Consider the following 24,130-nt stretch of genomic DNA (forward strand, 5'->3'; position numbering starts at 1 on the left):
CAATTTCACACTCAAATCAGGAAAAAGACAAGACTATAAGAGAGAGGTAGAGAGAGTTTCTAATCGTTGTTTCTCAATGATTTCTTTTCTTTATTTTATTTTTTTGCAAGAATAGTTCTTTTAAATTTTCCAATCGTTGTTTCTCAATGAAAAATTATACTATTCTCAATGAAGAGTAGAATAGTTATTTTCAATTATATTAGTATTTTCATTTTATTCGTTTTTTTTTTTTTTTATCTTTATTTTCGGTGCTTATGTTCTTCCATTTTTGTTTTTGTCCCTTATATTTTTTTCTAATTTTTTTTTTCTTCTCTTACTTTCTATTTATATCTCAATGTTCCTTTGTAAATTTTACAATCAATTTAGAAAAAGACAAGAGAGAGAGAGAGAGAGAGAGAGAGATTTGCATTGCTACTTCTCAATGAAAAATTATACTATAGTTATTTTTTTTATATATATATTTTTTCTAGAACAGTTCTTTTCAATTTTTCAATCGTTGTTTCTTAATGAAAAATTATACTACAATTTTTTTTTTTTTTTAATCTAGAATAGTTATTTTCAATTAGTATTTTTTTTTTCCTTTTTTTTATCTTTATTTCCGGTGCTTATCTTCTTCCTTTTTTTTTTTTGTCCCTTATTTTTTTCTTCTAATTTATATATTATTTTTGATTCAAATGATTACTTTTCTTTGGTAAATTTTACATTGAACTCAAGAAATAATAATGAGAGAGTTTCTTATCGTTATTTTTGGTTGATAATTTTTTAGTTTGTACATGTTGTTCATTGAGTGATTTAATTTTTTTTATCTGTTTACATGCTTAATTAATGGATGACATTGGTTTTTAAGGTTTCATTGGAATCGAGAAACGTATACAGTAGAAAAAGACAATTCTTTCAATTATATTAAAATTTTATTTTTAGTTTTTTATTTTATCTTTATTTAATGTATTTATGTTCTTCATTGTTATCCCTTAAATTTTCTACTAATTTATATATTATTTATTCAAATTGAATATTTTTCTTTTGTAAATTTCACATTGAATTAGGAAATGATAGTGAAAGAGTTTCCTATCATTATTTTTGGTACGGTGTAAGATGCTTTTTTAGATTATGCCAATGTTCATTGTGTAGATTTTTTCGTCTTTGTTTTCCTGTATGTCTTAAAATTAGTTTCATTTACTTTATATATGTGAAAGATGACTGTTAAAAAAAAAAAAATTGGTTATGTTCTTCCATTTTTTTCCCTTAAATTTTATACTAATTTATATATTATTTTTTCAAATTGATTAGTTTTCTTTTGTAAATTTCACGTTGAATTAAGGAAAATGATAGTGAAAAAATTTCCTATCATTATTTTTGGTACGATGTATAATTAGATTATATCAATATTCCTGCCAATGTTTTTTATCTCTTTCATTTTTAAAAAGAAAAATTAAACTACCAACATTCTTTTGTTTACAAAATTAGTAAACATAACTGTAATCAAATATCAATATGCTCATATATTTTAGAACACTTCTTTATTTTTGTTAGTGTAATAGAAAAATTTCTCAAAAAAATTGTTTATGAGGAGAAAGTTCAACTCCTGAAAGACAAAAGTTTACCATAATGGATTGTGTAGTGGAGGAGAAGTGGTGTCATTGTTGGAATTTAATGATTAATCAATCATTTTGTATAATTGATTAATCTATGTTTTTATTTTGAATTTTTTTTCCCTTTATATTTCATTTTAAACTACATATATGGGAACAAATATTTAATATGTTTCAGTTTATAAGAACTAAAATTTATGAATTTTTAAATTTATTAGATATGTATTGAGTAAAACTATGGTTTAAAAGGATCTTATGAACATTTGTTATTTTTAGTAGCTAATTAGTTAATTAAGAGAAGAAAATAAAAATTGTTGTTGATAATCTTTTAAAGAATTTTTGAATAAATTACAAAATAAAAAAAAAAACCGGCGCGTAGCACGGGCTCTAAGCTAGTTAAAATAAACTAAGAGATAAAAGACTAAGGTTTGAGAATTCACACTCATCGAATTAAAACAACATACTTCCATGTTTATCAATATTAATCTGAAGTTCTCACAATTAAAATCATAGATATGTTTTACTATGCTTCAAACAATTAATCAAAATCATCTCATGTATCCATTCATTGCACAAATCACAAAAGGAATTCAATATCAATTAAATCATCAAATGTATCCATAAATCACAAAAGATATCCAATCTTAATTGAAACACCAAATGTATCTGTAGTACAAATCACAAGGGATATCCAATTATTTAGGCAAATAAAATCAAGCAATCAATTATGTGAAATTATCTTAAATCATCAAGTGTATCCTTAAATCACAAAAGATATCCAAGAATCACTCCACACATTGAAAAGAAGTAAAACAATTGAGATATTAAACCCAATAAAATCAAATAAATAAAGACTTACATGAAAGTATTGATGTTCTTCATTGGTGAGGCTTCATCCACAACCTTAGTTGGGAATTTAGCTCCACATAAAAATAAAACCTAAACCTAAAAAAAACCTAAACTAAAAAGAGAAAAACTGTAGAATTTTGCTCTCTGGAATTCTATATATTTTCTTGAATGCAAAGAAGTCTATTTATAGGCTTAGGAAAGTCCTAGAAGCCCTATTAAACCTAGATAATTCGGAGGTCTGTCTCCCAGTCAAAATAGAAGTCTGAAATCGGAATAAGATTCGTCCACATTTATGTCCCTTAATTGCGGGGTGATTTTGGCATAGTAACCGTCCGAATTAGGAAAATTCTATTTCATAATGAATTGTAGTATTTTGAGTTAGCTTTCGAATGCCATTTGAATCACTTCAATATGATATTTGAGTGGAAAGTTATGGTTAAAATACTGAGATATATACAGAATTTGAATTTGAATTTGATCTGAAATCTTATCCAATCTGATCTTTTATCCAATTTAATCTAATTTAACCTTTTTCTTGGATTTGGTTAAACTTAACCACATCATCTAGGTCTTCTCAAAGTATGCTTTCTTCCAAACTTTGCATTTTTTCCTTTAAAGCTGTAGTTTTTCTTTAATGACCTACAAAACACTAAAAACACAAAACTAACACAAAATATTAAATAACAACACAACTAAAAGATTAACTAATGTAAATAAAGAGGTCCGAATATGCAATATTTGGCACTTATCAATTACTTCGGGCAAGGCTTCTACGCGAACAAAGGCTTACATCAAGCCCATACAAAGAAAAATGGTAGCTGCCCAAATCCGGTGGTCGTAAAAAGAATTGTAAGTGGCAGACACCTTGTCATGAATTTTTATTTATGTATTAACATATTGAGTCTTAACAATTATATATATAACAATGATCATGTACAGGCACGGATGGAGGAGTTATTGGATACTGACCCTGCAGAATGGGTAGATGGGCCCCAGGGGACGATTAGGTGGACACCGAATGACGCTTATGCTCAGGCGCACGACAATAAGCCTGAGTATGTGGGCCATGTTCGAGGGGTCAGTAAGAATATTCTGCCTGCACGCGGCACCATCCACTCATACTATACATCATCCCAAGCATAGTCGCAGAACCGTGGAGGGACGATGGTCTCGCGTGAAGAACTTGAAAGAGCCATTGAAACTGAGAGGGAGAAGCACAAGGAGCAAATGGATGCGAGGCTGGCGCAACAGAGGGATGAGATTACTGCGGCGGTGACCTCGCAGGTGACTAAACAGATGGTTGAGCAGATGGCTACTCAAATGGCTGAGCAAATGGCTGCTTAGATGGCGGGGTATGAGGCCCAGTTTCGTAGCCTTGAAGGGTCGAGATGTATGGGTTCCGAGCTGGAGGTGACCACTATCAGGAATCTGCAAGATGCGGAGTCCCTAGCCCGAGTGATTGTGAGATCCTCAGTTGATAGCGGATCAGGTAACAATATATTCTTATTGTTTCTATTTGGGTAACACGATTATCTTACGAGATGAATATCATTTTAATGGCTAGTAATTTGTTTGGTAAATAAACTTTGTTCGTATCTAACACAATTGTATATAACATAATTGCAACGTAATATGTGTAGATGACGTAAGAGTAGAAGCTGAGGACGACGATCACAATAAAATCCAACACCAGACGCCGGCTGGACAGAAGTCTTGTTTGTCAAGATATTATATTCGTCGTTCAGCAACCCCGTGAGTATATATATAATAGAGTAGCATATATATATATATATATAAACTCAAAATAATCTACTTTGTTGTTCCTGATTGGTTTGGTTCTACTTTGTTGTTCCTGCTTGGTTTGGTTGTGGTTGGAGCTTTGCATAGTTAATCTTACCATATTTGTTGAAGCCGCCTCATTGAATAAATGTATATGTATATGTATATGTGTTTTTGCATAGGTCATGCAAATATGTATGTCGAGGTTGTTTATGTGACAATCGTTCGATTTTTTTCTCACTTACTTGGACATTGCTCATCTCTTAGGAGTTGATAAGATTATATCACAAGTGTCAATTAGCTGATTAATTGTTTGTTTTATCATTTGCAATTAGTGCGGAGAAGTCGGGAGATAATGGTTATGATGATGTTCACTCGGCTGTGGTCGGAGTAGTGTTTGTTTGATAGTCCACATGTATAATTTATAAGGCTTAAGTTTTTTGTATTTGTGTATAACATTAGTTGTATTGTATTTTACTATTTCCTACCGTTGATGTATATATATATATATATATATATAGAGTTGGATTATTTGTGGTAGTTGGATTGTGATTATATGTAGTTGAATTGATAGATCATTGTGCTTATATTGTGATTATATATTTGATGTTGGATTAATAGATTATTTATATATTGTGATTATTGAATTTTGGATTAGTTGGATTATATAATGTAACTTGTATATCAAGTTCCGACAGGAGAAAATTCTAGTATAATGACCGGAGCAAATTGAAAAAAAAAAATTCCTGTCAACTTTAGTAACGTGTCAGATTTTGACACATTACCATTTGGTAATGTGTCAGAATCTGACACGTTACAATGTAACGCATACTCACACATTACCAAATGGTGTCAAAATCTGGCATGTTACCAAATGGTAACGTGTCAAAATCTAACACGTTACCATTGTTTTGTAACGTGTCAGATTCTGACACGTTACAAATTTGGTAACGTTGGTAACGTGTCAGAATCTAACACGTTAGAAATTTGGTAACATGTCAGACTCTAACACATTACTAAAGTTGAAATAGTTATGTCCAATTTCATAACCCGTCAAACACGTTACCATAGACACGTTGCTAAACTTTAGTAACGTGTTAACACCATATACACGTTACTTATAACGCCCTAGATAATTATTAAGTTTATTATTAATATGATAAAATTGCACATGAGATGATTTAGAATAATAGATATAATAATAATAATATTTGTGAGATAATAATATAATAGCAATATTATTTAACGATGATATATTTATGTAATACAAGTTTAAAGTGATAAAAGAGATTAACTAATAATAACGTTAGTGTGATAATAAGTCCTAGTGTGGTAAATAATTATATGTATGGGTAAATTGTAGTTGGAATAAATGGTAAGGGTGAAATATGAATTATAAGTAGTGGAGTGTAAATCTTGCAATTTTAAATAGTTGGGGGCTTTAAAAATAGAAAGAGAGTTTTTTTTAAAAAAAGAAAAATTACAAAAGGCAAGCTTTATGTTGTGGGTCCCACGTGCAGCCCACCCCCCAATCCTTTCTTTCTTTCCTTCCTTCTTTCTTTCTCCCTCACCCCCCATCTCATGCACACACAGCAGCCCCCCCCTTTTTTTCCCCATTCTCCCTTTGTCTCACTCTTTCTCCTTCCACACACCCACACACATGGCCTAGATTGAGAGAGAAAGAGCTGCAGATTGAGAGAGAGAGAGAGAGAGAGGGGTACTACAGGCTGTGGGAAAGAAAGAGAAAGAAGAAGGAGAAGAAGAAAGAAGAAAAAGAAAAGAAAAGGAAAGTGACGAATTTGAAGGGGGTTTCGGCCATGGGTGCTTGAGAGGCAAAAGCTTTAGTCTTTCCTTGTAATTTTCGTGTTACCCATGAGATTAGAAGCTAGAAATTGTGTGGATTTGTGGGGCTTTGATTTGGGTCCGAAAATTAGGGTTCTTGAAAGGAATTTTGGGGATTTTGTTATATGGTTGAATTTTTAGTTTCTCTTTAAGGTTTTGTTCTACCCATTGTATATCAAGCTTGAAAGCATGTTTATTTGGGGAATTTCCAATTAGGTCCAAAAATTGAGAAATTTTAATTAAAAGCCTAATTCCTAAAATTAGCTTGGGGTTTTTGTGTGTAGTGGATTGCTATACATTATTCAAGTTTTGGGTTATTTTATTAATGGGTTGAAACTCCAATTTTACTTATTGATAAAATATGGACATAAACCCTAATTTTATATGGTTTGAATTAATTTGGGGCTTTAGGTATATGAACAATAGCAATGTTGTTTAAATGGGTTAATTACATTTCAAGCGTTAATTAATCCAGGGTTTTTATGGGATTCCATGGAAATTGATGAATATGGGTTTAGGTTCTAATGTCATATTAGAATCATGATTATTGTAAGTGTTATGAGAATTATAAAGTTGGGGGTAAATTGCTAGATTAAATGGCTTAGAAGGGAATAACAATTATAGGGTTAAATGTAATGCTTAACCTAGAGTCTATGTGTATGCCTCAAGATTTAGTGATCTAATATATTATGATGTAGAATCATAGTTCAATGTAACTAAGTTATTAGATAATTAATCCATTAGCTAATGGAGCGTGATACTTGTAGTGCTCAAGTATCTTTATAGAGTACGAATTGTTAAGTTAAGAATAGAGCTTAATTAAGTGTTTATTATGTAAATGCTTAGGTGGATTGTGGTTGAGAAAAGAATCCACCGAAGGGTACTCAAACGAAAAAGGTAAGTATTTTACTTACTAGGCAAAAAGATAGTATGTTTTAAAGTATAAAAGATGTTTTGGGTGAATGATTGATACAAGGTGTTTTGTAATTATATGACTATTTAATGATGTTCCATAAGATGTGTTGGATGAATGTTTGATGTGATGTTTTTATGACCTTTTATGGGTTTACAAGATAATATGATGATTATGTTGTTATGAGCATTTTTATGGTTGGCGTAGTTTATGACATGATTCTATGATTTTATGATATGAGTTATGATAACATATGAGTTCAAGGATTTATTGACACAAGATGATGAATATAAGCATAAGCATGCATAGCATATGATTGCATGAAAATAATGTTAAAGGCACAGTAACCCGATCTTACTTTGTAGATGGCCCAAGTAGCGGCAAGCAAAGTAAGGTTAGGGACAAATAATGTTAAAGGCACAGTAACCCGATCTTACTTTGTAGATGGCCCAAGTAGCGGCAAGCAAAGTAAGGTTAGGGACAAATAATGTTAAAGGAAAGGTAATTGACTTTACTTTGTAGATGGCCCAAGTAGCGGCAAGCAAAGTAAGGTTAGGGATAAATGATGATAAAGGAAAGGTATCTGGTCTTACTTTGTAGATGGCCCAAGTAGCGGCAAGCAAAGTAAGAACGGTCCTTGTTTTGTAGATGGCACAAGTAGGGGCAAGCAAAACAAGGATTGACCTTACTCTGTAGATGGCACAAGTAGGGGCAAGCAAAACAAGGATTGACCTTACTCTGTAGATGGCACAAGTAGGGGCAAGCAGAGTAAGGACAGAGACAAACGATGTTAAAGGAAAGGTAACTGGTCTTACTTTGTAGATGGCACAAGTAGCGGCAAGCAAAGTAAGAACGGTCCTTGTTTTGTAGATGGCACAAGTAGGGGCAAACAAAACAAGGATTGGCCTTACTCTGTAGATGGCACAAGTAGAGGCAAGCAGAGTAAGGACAGGGACAAATGGTACACAGAGAAACAAGAATGACAATGATGAGCATGAGTTTGCATGGCATATGATGTTTTGATGATGATGATGATGTATAATGCTTGCATTGTTGCATATGATGATTTTTATGCTAGACGTATCGGTATGCATATGAAACGGGAGATGAAACTGTGTGTATGTATATCGTTATGGATAGATGATACATGGTGACTTTCCATATGTTTTATTGTTAAGCTATATAATATGCAAGTATGTATAAAGTTAGATGGGTTAGTATGCGCATGTTCCGAGGGCGGAAGATCGGGCTTACGTATACTTTCACAACTGATCTAGTATGTTTTCAAATGATGATTATTTTTGAAAGCCTAGTGAGTTCTATACAGCTGAGCGTCTCCATTTTATGGAGACGGCGGGCTCATGAAATCCACCTGCATCATGGGTGGTGGTGATTCCCATGGTGCAAACGATGTTGTTGATGCAGGTACATGGACCGTAGATGACGATCCAGTGGCTATGTATTTGGGTTACCACGATGTCTGAAGCCTGGATACATTAGATATTTATTTTATAGGACTAGTTGATAGCCCTCTGTTGTAGAGCATTCATGTATATGCTTAGGCATTGTTATTTTGTATATAGCTCGTGTCGTATGTGACACTTCTGTATAGCCATTCTTTTGTATGTAAGGTTTAATCACTTATATGTATTAATCAGCTCTGATGTGTTATGTTATGTCTTATGATATTTACATTCCGCTGCAAAGATATGAAATCTGATAAATCATTGATGATGCATGTAGCTCTGTGTGGCGTATGATATTGTCAATCAGGTTAATGCATGGGTTCATGGCATACTGCAGTATCGACATACCACTATGACAATCCACTTTGTTGTGGGTAATGTTTTTTTAAAAAAAAAAAAAAAATTAGTCACGTTTTAATCAAGCGGGTCGTCACATTACTAATGGTCCGTGACCAAAAAAATTGATTCTTGTGGTCCTTCATCAAAGCTGCCAAAGAGTATAGAAATAGAAGGGATAGTGGTGTTACGGAACCACGTAAGAATCTGATGATGATTACTATCCTAAGCAGTAAGACGAGTGATGAAAGCGTCCTCTGATTCAAAGCCCCTTTAACTGGCTTTTGGACCTCTCTAGTCACATAAAGCCAAAGCTTGTGTCCTTTAAGACAGCTACGCGTAGATTGAGACCACACTATATTGTTTGTGCCATCCAATACAGTCTGAACATGTTGAATAATCTCGTTTTGTGCCATATAGAATGGTCAAATGCAAAAACAGACCACAAATATGAAATCAAGACAAAAAAAATAGAGTAGAAAGCACCTGGTCAAATATGGAAGTCAACTGTCAAAGTCAACGATCAAAGTCAATGGCCAACAGTCAACTCTGATGTGGCACTAGAGCAGACGTGGCAGAGAGCTGATGTGTCACTATACTAACGTGGCGGTCTGAAGACCCTGGCGCATTTGGTGCACGTGCGGAAGGGCTGGTGGTGCCTAAGCGCATGAATCTCATGCGCAGATGTTTAGGCGGCGCATGAGGGCACGTGGCGTGGCGGAATTGGATTCTGTCGGCGGTTTTGGAGTTGCCAGAGGGACAACTATCGATCATTGGGCTGAGAGAAGGTATCTAACCACCGTGGCGGCCTACCGCGTGTGGTGCACACACGGAAGGGCTGGCGGCGCCTGAGCACGTGAATCTCACGCGCAGATGTTTGGGCTGCGCATGAGGACGCATGGCGTGGCGGAATTGGATGTTGTCGGCGATTCTGGAGTCTCTGGAAGGTGATTTGTCGATCGGTGGGCTGGGAGAAGGTATCGGACCACCATGGCGGCCTGTGGCAAAACGGCAGTGGCAGAATTGCCAAAACTTTGGGCGACGCTTGTGGGAGCGTGAGAACTCCGATGAGACTGTGTGCAGCGGCTCTGTGATGGTCGTCTTCCGAGGTTTCAAGCGGTATAGTGATCCGCTGAAAACTATGAGGAGAAGATAGAGAATCGAGAAGGACTGAGTGAAGGATTCGCCAGAAAACACCGGTGGCGCCCGAAAAATAATATGGGAAGCGAAAAAAATTTAAAGGTGATTCAGAACATGTGCTCTGATACTATGTTGAGAATAAGATTGTATATTGAATCATACAGAATAATATACAGAAGGGGCATATATATACAGGCTAATAATACAAACACTATATTAACCTATGAATGATAGGCAAGTAACCTAATAGACTAAGGAAAGGTAAACTTAGTAGACCTAGAATATCTAAGGAAGTAAATAACCCTAACATAATATTCTTAACAGATTTTAAATGCTACATTACATTTAGGAGGACTCTAGTCCTCCTTATATCAGAGGGAATGATGCAGTGGTATTTAGAGATCTTAGCCATCCCACCCACCTTGTAAGAAGTGTTTGGGGGTGGGACACCCAATGTCGGAAACTGAAGTTGGAAATATATATTTTGAATAGAAATGCTAGTTTTGGGGAGGAAAGGGTTAATTAGTATAATTAGCTAGATAGTTATATGAATAGAGGAGTTGAAAAATGCTAATTATATAACCTTTCTCCAAATTATACAATCTTTAATACTCAAAACATGTTCTACAAATTTCAAAATAATCTCACAACCTTGTTACTGGTAATGTAAATAGAATAAAATTGAAAAAGAGTTACAACCTTATTTATAATTCCTCAAGAACAACAGGAATGGACATTACATTAATAGAGCTCCACATTGCCTTCCACATGCCACACTGTCATCTAATATCTTCTTCTCATCGTATAGATATTCAAACCCCATATTCATCAGCTTTGTGGAATCACATCTAACTACTCCTTCATCTGGTCCTTCCAAAACTCTAATTAAAATGCCGTTAATGTCATAGTCAGAGAAAAGTCTTGTTCAGGCAAAGAACTAATTTTCTAAAAATTATTCTTAGAAGAAGGAAATTTGTTAATCAAATTTTAACTAAAAGTCTTACTCTTTTGCTATCTCGTATTCTGGAAACTTCTCCTGGAAGTAAACTGCAATTTGACTGATGGTTGGATTGGTGGCAGCACAGATGAATCTACCTTTCATTGATGGCTTTTCCATGCAGAAGATATGTGCTTGACAGATATCTTCAATGTGTGCAAGAGCAATTGAACCCCAAAGTTCTTGCAAAAACTTGAATGAATTTAACAAAAACAAATTGCTTGTGAGTGGTGATATAATTGTTTCCACACTTCCAGATGCATATGGAAGGAGGGTTTCTCCGCCCACAAGGCCACAAGGTAGTGATACAACTTCAAGCCTGCTATTTTCATTTTCATTGTATTTCAGCACCTCTTTCTCTGCTAAAGTCTATGATTTAGTGTATCCCTACAACAAAAGTTCCAGAATATTAAACCCATCACTAGGATTCCATGACTTCCACAGTTCAAACAGTCGGAATTTTCATTAGGGTAGAAACATAGTAATCAAATCATAACCACCAGTTAGTTGCTTAGAAAATTATCAAATGTCGGAGTCAGACATATGTTGTTGTGTTTATTTCCTTTTGGGTAGACTGGGATAATTATTTTATTATTGGGTCTATAATGGGCTCGACCATTCTATAACCAATTGCGGGAAAGCCATATAGTCTCACCCAATATATAAATGGAGTTCATTCATTAGACTTCATCTTAGGTTATCAAAAAAATTAGGGTTGAGACTAATCTTCTCCACACACACCCACAAGGACATGAATGCAGCTAACAATCAGAGAACGAAAACTCGTTGTTGAATAATAGAGATACGTTTGTCTATTTTATTTGTTATTCATATGCTACGAAGAAAAACATATTTATTTAGTTTCATTCTAACAATTGGCATCCAAGCCCAGTTTTGATCCTCGGACCCGTGGGTATTAATCAGGAGCGGAACTACATGGGGAAAGCCCCCAAGCCCATGTTTCTCCAAAATTTTAGAAATATGGGAAGGAATTACCAGTAGGAAATCATTGGCATAAGAAAAGGAGACATCAAAAGGTGTCCAACAGGATTCATCCATGCAAGACTTAAAAGAAGCTCCATCTTCTCTCAATGGTGAGGATGCCATCAAAGAGGAAGTGTAGATGAGTCGCTTAACCGTTTGTGAGCGGATACATGAATCAGCGATGGATCTGACCCCGGCAATAGCAGCTTCAGCTGTATCCTTGTACTATATTTCAGATTATCAAACTTTTAAGTAATTACCAAAAATAAATAAACGTGAAAATTTTGACAAGAGTTAACTAAAAATTATAACGGAAGAGAATAATCGAAAGAAATTGAAGATTTAATACCCTTAATTGAAAATTTTTTAATTTTAAATCGTATAAAAATTTAGAGATGAATTTATGAAGATAAAGAAGTAACATGTTTGGAAATGGACAGACCTGGGAGCTTTGGGGGTCATGTCGCATAGGGGTGGCGACATGGAAGACATATTGGCAGCCTTTAATTGCAGGCTCAAAATCAGTGGGATTGTAAATATCAGCTTGAAAAAGCACCAATCTGTTGGCTGCGTTGGGCAAGGACTTGAGGAGATCTACTTTGGCTTCGTCTCCTGAAGAGATCGATGAAGGAAAACAAAAGATCATAAATAAAGTAAAAGAAATTGAATATATAAAACACCACAATCAGAGAGAGAGAGACCCAAGTTCCTGAGAGTTGCATGGACTGTATAACCTTTCTGTAAAAGCTTTTTCACAAGGGAAGAGCCAATATAGCCTGAACCTCCGGTGACGCAGACTCTAGTAACTGCTCTCTTCACTCTCTTCCATTTTGATCACACTACCCTAAAATTCGAAAAGCCATTTAACTATTTAAGGAAAAGTATTGCCTTTCGCAAGTTGCTGACCTTTTTTCCTCCGCATACACTTCTTTCGTGAATCATATCCATTCACCTCGTTATTCTATTGTTTTCCTTTTCCATTTCTTTTTCCTTTTTTTTTTTTCCTTTTTTTTTTTTAAGTCCACGTAAACTCGTCCAACTATCACAAAATTACTAATGTCTTTCTAAACTTTAGTTGAGACAATATTCCTACCAAACTATCAAAAATTGTAAATGTAATTAAAATGTAATTTTTTTACAAATAAAAACAGAGTGAAAATTTAAAATTTTCTAGCTTTTTTCTTAAATTTTTTTTGAATTTATTGGATTATTTTTGTCTTATTAAAAAAATTAGGATCATTTTTGTTACTGGCCTTAGATCATTCCTTGCAGCTTCACCAAAGCCATTTTTTGGTTATTTTGGTGAGGTAATTTAACAAAAGTAACTTAAAACTTTACTTTTCAAACTCACTACTTTAACAATAAAAAAATTAAAAAAAAAATAGTGAAATAAACAATACTTACCAAATATAAATATTAATGTTCACTCTTCTATTGATTAAACAACTTATTTTCCTCTCGTCTTTTTTGCTTTTCATTTCTTTCTCTTTTTTCTAAGATTAAACAAATCTTTGAAAAATAATATTTAAATGAAATAATTAAAGTGGATTGTTAAAATAATGAGGCTACTGTGTGTGCTCTAAAAAGGTAAGTATGTTGTTAAAATAACTAAAAATGTATTTTTGGTTACTTTGGTAAGTAAAATTTGGTGAGACTGCTAGGAATGCTCTTAGGAGGGACCTTGGTTGAATTGAAAGTTTTGGAAAAGACACTGTCAGGTGATAATTTAAGGGGGGATATGAAGACTTTTCCCTATGTATATATATATATATATAAAGGCACACCCAGAATAAAATTTACTATTGATCATACATCCTGCTATATATATGTAAAAAAAAATGACATTACCAAGTAAACAACATTAATTCAAATTGTTCTCAAAAGAAAATTTGAATTTTATATATATATATATATATATTTGCACGTGTCTTCATATATTTCCAAATCTGGTACTTTCATGCCATCTTGTGAGAGCATGGACCGCTTGCGAAAGAAGCATAGCAAGAGCCTCTACGCCAATCGTTCCTCATAGGATATATCCACTAGCTGTACGTGGTATAAACACAATAAAAGGAAAACACATTAATCTTTGTCAGTACTCTTCCATATCTGAGCCACCTCCGCCAGTGATTTTGCTGATGACCCATCTTCACTCAAAGCCCTTTCAGCTGCATTCTTTAATTCTTTCATTTTGCTCTTTAGCAATTTTCCTTCTTCTCCTTCAATTACCCCTCTTGCGTAGTTTGCAATATCTTTGCGTTCCACTAGGCCCTTCTCATTCACTTTGACCCTCAAAGCAACCTTTAAATCATCAGCTAGCAATACGGAGTTCATCCTTTGCTCCGCGTAGAGTGGCCATGCAATCAACGGCACGCCATGCACAATGCTCTCCAGGGTTGAATTCCACCCACAGTGGCTTAGGAACCCCCCGGTCGAGGCATGCTTTAGGATCTGCACCTGTGGAGCCCAAGAGGGCACCACTAGACCCAACCCTTTTGTCCTCTCCAAGAAGCCGCCGGGAAGAAAAGGAAAAGGATCCTTAATGCTTTGTACACTGAAGTAAGTTGCATTGGCAGCTTTCTCATGTGGGCTCCTCACAACCCAAACAAATCTCTGTCCACTCATTTCAAGTCCTAAGGCCAATTCATGTAGCTGCTCACATGAAAGCGTCCCACCGCTACCAAATGAAACGAATAACACTGAATTATTTGGCTGCTTATCCAACCACCTCAAACACTCGGAATCGTCAACCCCATGGTCTGAACCGGACTGAACAAGCGGTCCAACTGGGTAAACAGGTTGCCAGCCCTCTTTTCCTTCCATCAAAGCTTTAAAACAACCCGGTTGCAAATCAAGAAAGCTATTAACCATAATTCCAGCAGCAAGAAGGTATTGTTTGGCCATCTGTAGAATCCCTTTATAGGCCTCACTCTTTCTATCTTGAAACGGGTCCTCCAAAACCGTCCCATGGATCGGCACACAACCGGGTAATTTGACCGGTTCAGACAAGTGTCTGTACTCACAAGAGTATGTTTCATCAAGCTCTGGTAAGTAAAAGATCAACGACAAATCCATCGCGGTTGTAGTGTAAAAAAGGTAGGAAGGAACACCAAATTCTTTAGCCACATCGAAGGCGTCCGTACCAAATAAATCAACCACCAAGGCCACTAGCCGAGTTGACTCGGCTAAGACCCTGAAAGAGTCTCGTAGGGCTGGGAGGGACCGAGTCAGGGTGAGAGAGATACGGGTCTCAATCACAACGTCCTCCGGGAGGTCGTCGACGCTCACAGGAGGAAGAAATATGGAGGATATGGCATTGGGTAGGGCTTGAAGGGCAGCTTTTTGAGGTTTTATGGGTGAACCATCTGTGGGGATAAGTAAGGTGACGAGGAAATTGTGGTGGCTGGCGAGTCGTTTGGCGAGCTCAACGATTGGGATGAGATGGCCCATCCCTGGTGTGGGCAAAATGGCTACGTGGGGTATTTCCTGCACTTGCATGGTGGGTTCAATCGTCCAAGAAGAGGGAAAACAAAGGGTTTTTTAGGACAAAGCCAAGGAAACAAGTAAATATATAATATTATATATAGAGATCAGAGATGAGTCATGAGTGGCGAGTGAATGAGTGATGCATGTGCTGCTTATGAGGTGTGTACGTGTTAGGAGTCCTCAACCCTTTGCAATCTCAACCTTGTGCTTGATTGTGGTCGGTTATGAATCCCGTAGAGTGACGCGGGCGCCTTTTGGTGCCTTGTGTAATGTGTGGGGACTAAGGGCATATAAATAAATAAATAAAATGTCATGGGTTAATAAGTTTTTTGTATTTAATTTTGTCCATATTCTTTAACAAATTCAATAAATCAATCATTTGATTTTGTGAGGATCTACTATTGACTTATGTGGGGTCCACATAAGTCTACAAATTTAATGATTGATTTGTAAGATGAGACAAATCAAATATGAAGAAAATATTGACCCCTAACATTTCTTAATAAAAAGTCATTGCCCTTCCGATTTTAAAAAGGGGCGAAATTGAAAAGGAATTGAAACATTTAATGATGAAATTGTAAATTTTTTAACTTTGAGGTTATGATTGCAAAATCACGTATATTTGGGTGGTATAAAAGCATTCACAATGGACTCTTTATTAAAGAAAGGGCAGAGTTTTCTTCCAAACTGAGTTGGATGAATTTTCTCTAACCTAGTATATAAAAGTGACATGTGTTCCTTTTTTTAATAACATGTGAGATGCATATGTTTTTTTAATAACATTTCTTTCAAGTTTGTCTCTACTATTAAAAAAATATGACTTTCACATGCTCAAATGACACATGTCATTATTATAAATTAGGTTGGAGGAAATTCCTCCAACCCAGTTTGGTAGAAAACTGTCCTTAAATAAATGTTAAATTTGAGGAGAAAAAAATTACTTTATCAAATTTAGAGAACCACTTTTAAAATGAGTCAAACATCAAATTCTATTATATATATATATATATATATATATATATATATATATTTCTCTACTTTAATTAAATATTATTATTTTATTAGTTTTAAACCAATCGAAAGAGATGGGAGCAGATAAGCTTAAAAAAATTATATAACTTTAGCTTTTTAGCTCTTGGTACGTAAGGAGAATCTATGACACGAGTTAAATATAAAGTAGAAAATGGAGCTTGTTAAATGAGTGTTTTCATGAGTTTTGTTAGATTTTTAGAAAAAAAGTTAAATATAAAGAACTCATTGTGAATGCTCTAAGTGAAATTTCTTCTTAAAATAATGTATCTCTTAGTTAAATTAATTATTGAGAAATTTTTTACTTAATCCTCTAAACTTTCATTGTTTTTACAATTACTTTTTTAAAGTGAAAAAAAAATTATTGATTTAGTGTATCAAATTTTAAAAAGTTTGTAATGTCACCTCTTACATTAGGGTTTAGTGTTAAATCAGATGGCAAAGAAATGAAATAACTTTTATACCCTTGTAAAAATTATAAAATTACAAAATTATCTTAATTAAATATAAATATATTTTAAAAAAATATTTGGAAATTTCTAGGGCCCGTAAAACTCCTAATGGAAGGGTGACAATGTAAATATTTTTAAGTTGGATATACTAAATTAAGAGTTTTTGAACTTTTTGAGGGTTATTGCAAAAATGATAAAAGTTCAAGGGATTAAATAAAGTTTTCCATTTAAAATAATATCTCATGTGATCAGGGCTGGCTCAATGTATTTTGGGGCCTTAGGCGAAACTTTGAAATTTGACCTAAATTTTTTTTTTTTTTTTTAAAGTAACAATTTTTTTTTTTTTATGTCAAATATGCTCTTGCATTACTGGGTCAAATTCTGCAATCATTTCAATTAGACTTAAAAAATTTCCATTATTTTCTCGGTAAATCTTTTCATTTTGTCCTCTAAATGAAAAAATTATTCTTACCAAGATTCTTTACTACAACAATAATTCTAAGCAATACTCTTTTCCAATGATCTTTCTCTCTGTTAATTTATTCTTGGACAACTTGCAACAAAAACAAAATACTCTATCTAAATCTTTTGAATAGACTAGCCATCTTCTATTATGTTGCTCCCCATTTGATAACTTTCGTATATAATATGTACTAGAAAAATGCCTAGACTTCTCATCTTTAGGAAAATCTATATTATTGTATCTTATTGGACCATTTTCTACTAATAAATCTCTTAATTTTGCATCAATATTTTTCCATTGGCCAGAGTCATAAATATTTGTAACAATACACTACAAAAATCAGGGACTTTATTGACGTGGAAAATAGTAACTCATGTTTGCTACGTCAATAATTTTTGACGTGGCTAAATAAACACGTCAATAAAGTGTTTATTGACGTGGCGGATTTCAACACATCAAAAATTATTGACATGTCTAAATACCACGTCAATAATTTTTGATGTGCCATTATGACACACCAATAATTATTGACGTGTGTAAAAGCCACGTCAATAATTTATTGACGTGTAGAAAAGGCACGTCAAAAATTTTTGGCATACCATTATTCCACACGTCAATAATTATAATTAATTATAATTATTATCATGCATATTGTATAATTAATTATATAATATGTATTAAAAAAATAGGTAGTAAATTAATTTTAATTGGTATATATGTATTGTATAAATTAATATTATCATGCATAAATCAAACATTTTATCATATTGGTATAAATTAATTGGTATATACGTATTGTACACCAATTAATATTATCATGCATATATAAATCAGACATTTCATTAATATTAATATGAAATGAAATGATAGCCATATTAATATGATATGATATTATCATGCATAAATCATTCTAGTAATATTTTAGCATAAATCATTCTAGTAATATTAATATGATAGCCATATTAATTTTTTAAAAATAAGACATATAGAATACATTTATTTTATAAGACCCGTAAACCCCACATGAACCCGGCCAACACAAAATATGTGTTCGGCGAGTCTTTCACTTATCTCAATTGTTCATTGATCCTACAATGGAAATGCCTAGAAGCTTGATCTGATTCTCGGTGAGTGGATTATTGAGCCCTCATGAAAAAATGGATTTTATTATCTTTACATGTAGAATATTAATTTATTTGTTCTCTAATTAGTTTTAAGTATATTGTATTTATAATGTGTTATATAAGAGAAAAAAAAATGATATAAATTCAAAATTTAAAAATTTATCTTTCAATTATTGACGTGTACACATGTGGCACGTCAAAAATTTCTTGACGTGCCACATATGGCATGTCAAGAAGTTCTTGATGTGTCACATGTGGACACGTCAAGAATTGTCCTCAGGAAGGCGCGAATCCAGCTAGCTGGGTTCTCCTTCTTTTTTTATTCTTTTTCTTTTTTTCTTTCTTTTTCCCTCCCTCTCTTTCTTTCTCTCCTGTGCGCCACAGCCCTCCCCTCCGCCACATTTTTTTCACCACCGGCCCTTTCTCCGTCTCCGTCACAGTCACACGCCAGTCACACGCATTCTCTCACCCGCGTTCTCTCTCTCACTAGCTAGCTCGCTACCGGCCGTTCTCTCTCTCACCCGCTCTCTCTCTCAGTGGTTCTCTCTCTCACCGATCATCACCGCCACTCCTCCCTCTGGCCGTCACGAGCTCTCCCTCCGGCGATTCTCCGGCCGCTTACGATTAGGTATATATATATATATTGATTGATTTGTTTATATATTATATAAATAAATAAATTATATAAATATATAATTTGCAGTGTATATTATTATATATTATATATTAGCAAATTAATTTTACATGTTTGTTTGAGATATTGTTGTGAATTAATTTGTAAATTTGTTTAATTAATTTATTTGTTTGGGATATATATTTTGTATGGTGGGAATATTGTTTGATGTATTTGCATATATGCATGCATGCAAAATTACGTACGTAAATTTTTTGAAATTAGGTTTTGTTGTGCAGGTTTTTGCATTTACATTTAGACCTAAATTTTGTGTAGGTTTAGGTTTTTTTGTGCAAATTTTTACATTTAGATTTAGACTTAAATTTTGTGTATCGGTTTTGCAAATGCACGTTATCAGAACAAAAAAAAAACAAAACAAAACAAAACAAAAACAAAAACCAAAAAACTTGCTTAAACTGAAAAAAATAAAAAATAAAATAAAATAAAAAATAAAAAATCAACAAATAACAAATGCATATCCATTTTGGACTTTAATTTTTGTTTAGATTTTGAAAATTTAGAACAAAGGAAAAAACAAAAGATAACAAATAATATAGCTAGCTGGATTTATTTTATCTACGGTCCCCACATATAACAAATGCATAAATATTATAAAAAAACGAACAAAAAAAAAAAAAAACAACAGCAACAACAGCAACAACAAATAACTTAGCTAGGTTGATCTACTTTATCTAAGGTCCCCATGTATAAAAAATTCATTTAGGTCTTACAAATTTAGATTAAGTAAATGTCATAAAAAACGAAAAATAAAAAAATAACAACAAATAACCTAGCTAGCTAGCTAGCTAGATCTATTTTATCTAGGGTCCCCATGTATAACAAATGCATTTAAATTTGGACCTTAATTTTGTTTAGGTTTTGCAAATTTAGATTATGTAGATGTTATAATTAAAACTAGGGAAAAATATAAAAAAGCCCCTCAAACTACCAGCCATTTTTTATTTAGCCCCCTAATATTTCAAAAGTGATAAAGTATCCCTCCAAACTACCAAACTATTGCATTTTGGCCACTCTGTTAGTCAAAACCGTCAGTTTGGACGGAAACTGCAAAACGACGTCGTTTTGTTGGGGGCTACTTTATCACTTTCTGAACATTATAGGGCTAAAATGAAAACGGCTGGTAGTTTGGGGGGCTTTTTTATATTTTTCCAAATTTTTTTTTTTTCATAAAAGGGCATTGTAGTAACTTACTCATAACAAAACGACGTCGTTATGCAGTTTCTGTCCAAACTGACGGTTTTGACTAACGGAGTGGCCAAAATGCAATAGTTTGGTAGTTTGGGGGGCTACTTTATCACTTTTGAAACATTCGGGGGCTAAATCGAAAACGGCTGGTAGTTTGGGAGGCTTTTTTATATTTTTTCCTTAAAACTAAATGTATGTGTTTATTTGTTAAAAATAAACAAAAAATTGAAACAATGTAATTAAAGAAATACACTAAAAAAAATAACAACTAACTAACTAACCTGGATTTATTTTATTCAATTAGGGTTCCAGTAACTAAAGTTATGGACAAGAGTTGGATGACAAAATCTAGAGATACGAGGGAATACAGAGATGAGTGTAGATTATTCGTGGACTTCGCAATTATGAATTGTACAATCCCTAATGGAAAAATTCACTGCCCCTGTAAGGCGTGTCGTAATAAGTAATGCCACCCGCCGGGTTTTGTATTTGACCACTTGACAGGGGGTAAAGGAATAATGACTGCATACAGAAATTGGTATTATCATGGTGAGAAGCCTGTATGGTCTCCTATTGCAGTCTCTAATTCGACTACCACGATCATAGATGCGGGAATAAGTATAGAATAAGGTGAAAACATGCACGCAATGTTGCGTGATCTATTTGGCATGCAGGGTGTCATGGAAGACAATTGTGAGCCTTAAATGGTGGTGCAGGGGAATGAAGAAATTGTGAATGAAGAAGCTGCTGAATGTGACGTACTAAAGTACTACAACTTGCTTAAAAAGGTAGAGAAGCCACTTCATGATGGGACCAAACATAGCAAGCTTAGTGCTACTGTACATCTGTACAACTTGAAGTGCTTTGGCAGACTTAGTAATACGATATTCTCCTCTTTCCTTGAGTTTATCAATCAGTTACTATCTGCGAGTGATGAAGCTTTGCTAGTTAATACATATGAGGCGAAAACGTTTCTAAGGGACATGAGACTCGGGTATGAGAAGATCCCGGCGTGTCGTAATGATTGTATGTTATTCTAGAAGAACAATAAGGATTTAGATTCATGTATCGTTTGTGGAGTATCTAAGTGGAAGGATGAAATTCATTTGGATGAGGATGGTCAATCCATATCATCGAGTAAGAAACGCCCGGTCAAGGTGTTGTAGTGGTTTCCACTCATACCACGACTACGGAGGCTGTTTATGTTAGAGCATACTGCCCCCTATATGAGGTGGCATGCAAAAGGCCGAACTAAGGACGGTGTATTGAGGCATCTGGCTGATGATGAAGCATGAAGGGCATTCGACGATTTACATCCAGCCTTTTTAGTGGACAACAGGAATGTCAGGCTTGGACTAATCTTGTATGGATTTAATCCATTTGGGAACATGAGCACAACCCACAGCACTTGGCCTGTAATGCCTGTACCGTACAACTTGCCTCCTTGGACGTGCATGAAACAAACATCTTTTATACTATCTCTGATTATCTCGGGCCCAAAGTTACCTAGAATGGATATAAATGTCTACCTTCAACCCTTAATTGAGGAGTTACAAGAACTATGGACAGTAGGTGTACGCACATTTTACGTCTCCGAGAAAAATAACTTTGTGTTGCGAGCGTAGTTGATGTGGACAATTAATGACTTATCGGCATATGCAGATTTGTTCGGGTGGCCTGACAAGGGTGAGAAGGCATGTCCCTACTGTATGCACTCGACAAGGTCCAGGAGGTTAAAACACGGCAATAAATATTGTTATATGGGGCACAGGTGATACTTGCCCATGCATCATCCGTGGAAGAGGAACAAAAGAACATTTGACGGCAAGCAAGAACTAAAATGTGCCCCCGATGTGCCAAGTGGAGATGAAATCCTTAGACAATTAAAAGAGATGGCATTTGGGGATGAGAATGCCGGTAAGGCAAAGATGGATAATAAGAAAAAAGACAAGAAGCAGAAGAAAAGTGGGCCTACAGAACAAGGATAACAGACTGCTAATGTATTGTGGAAGAAGAAAAGTGTTTTCTTTAGGTTGCCGTATTGAAAAGATAATTTATTGCGGCATAACCTTGATGTCATGCACATTGAGAAAAATGTGATGGACAACATACTTGGCACAAAACTGGACATTCCAGGAAAAACGAATGACAACCTCCAAGTCTGCACAGACTTACAAGAAATGGGGTTGAGACATACACTTCATTCGTACATGGGGGAGGATGGTCAAACATATATGCCCCCAGCTTGCCACACGATGTCTAAGGACAAGAAAACACATTTTTTGAAAGTGCTTCGAAATGTAAGGGTGCCAGACGGATATGCTTCCAACATTTCCCGATGTGTACGACTTAATAATCATACGATATCCAGTTTGAAGAGTCATGACAGTCACGTCATTATGCAACAACTTCTCCCTATTGCATTGCATGGATCACTGACAGGTAACGTGGTTAGACCAAGATGTGGTATTTTTGTGACCAAAAATATTAATTATAAAAATAACCACTCGCAATAGGACGAATCTTTGTAGGATACGGCTATAGAGAGGGTGTCGAACCTCAAGGACTGTAGGGGTTTTATTATCAAAATTTAAAAGATTAAAATTAACTTAATTGAAAAGAGATTTGTTTTGATTTTCTTTAAAACTAAAGTGCATAAAAATAAAAGAGATTTAAAATAAGAGAGAGAGAGTGTAGGGTATTGACTTCACCTCTATCCGCACAACAATGGCTAATTATAATTATTCCCAGAAATTCATTCTATACATGTTATAAATAAACAAGAAACTACCTTATTAAAGAATAAGCATAATCTATCTTCGGTTGGTACGGATCGTCCACCTAACCACTAAGATGCGGTACGACCCGTCTTCCCTAGGTATAAATTATCAAATTCTTTAAAAGGATACATACAATCAATGAATAAGTGTAACCCATCTTCGGTTGGCACGGATTGTCTACCTAAATTACACTAAACTAGGGTGTAGTACAATCCGTCTTCCCTAGGCATGGCCTATCAAATCCTATTGATCATATGTCAATTAAACCCATTGTATAACCATCATCCTCATAATCACAGAAAACAAGAATGATTTGATTTCAATAAAAGTAAAATACTTTCTAAGACAAGAGAAGAATTTCACAAATATTGATATTGAAATTTAAGAACAATTGCATTTAATAATTAAGAACATAAATCAATTGTAGCAATCCTCAGAGTTATACAATCAACATGCATAAATTGAAAATCTAGAAAGTAAATACAATCAAACCATTGTACTTGGATAGGGCTACATCAACACCCTATTACAGAATTAGCCGCTCATCGGGGTGCTAGGATGGCCTCCTGCCATGGATTATCTCCTCTTCAACTTGTCAAGCCTCCAAGAAGATTTTTGTATCTAAAACTAAACACACCTTCTCTTGAAGGTTAAGGGTCTATTTATAGGGAGCAAGCCAGTCCTAGAAGCCCTAGGAAACCTAGAAATTTCGGAGATTTAAGTCCAAGTCCAATTAGGATAAAGAAAACCTAAGTCCAAATCGGAATAGGATTCGCCAAGAATTGCATTCCTATCTTGCGGGGCGATTTTGGCATTGCGGCACTCCGAATTAGTAAAATACTATATCACTATGATTTTTAGAAATTTGAGTTAGCTTTCCAGTGCCGCTTGAATCACCTCAATCGAATATTTGAACTGAAAGTTATGGCTAAAATACCAAGACATATGCAGAATCCAAATTTGAATCCAATCCGATTTTGACTCCAATTTGAGAAATTCCAAATTAATCCTTTTCTTTA

General features: G+C 34.5%; 1 protein-coding gene and 1 pseudogene across 1 annotated transcript; both read right to left on the reverse strand.

The window, feature by feature from the left end:
• Window positions 1–10,514: 10,514 nt before the first annotated feature.
• Window positions 10,515–12,729, reverse strand: LOC132174281 (anthocyanidin reductase ((2S)-flavan-3-ol-forming)-like; annotated as a pseudogene).
• Window positions 12,730–13,881: 1,152 nt separating this feature from the next.
• On the reverse strand, window positions 13,882–15,396 carry LOC132175442 (hydroquinone glucosyltransferase-like). Its single transcript, XM_059587393.1, has one exon. It carries the CDS (start codon window positions 15,394–15,396, stop codon window positions 13,981–13,983), a length of 1,416 nt encoding a protein of 471 aa, XP_059443376.1. The 3' UTR covers window positions 13,882–13,980.
• Between the last annotated feature and the right edge of the window lie 8,734 nt (window positions 15,397–24,130).

The sequence above is a fragment of the Corylus avellana genome, chromosome ca3 (genome assembly GCF_901000735.1).
Source record: "Corylus avellana chromosome ca3, CavTom2PMs-1.0".
NCBI lineage: Eukaryota > Viridiplantae > Streptophyta > Magnoliopsida > Fagales > Betulaceae > Corylus > Corylus avellana.

What these genes read in the sequence shown, in the direction of transcription:
- LOC132175442 (XM_059587393.1), bottom strand. Translation starts at nt 15,396, where the DNA reads ATGCAAGTGCAGGAAATACCCCACGTAGCCATTTTGCCCACACCAGGG.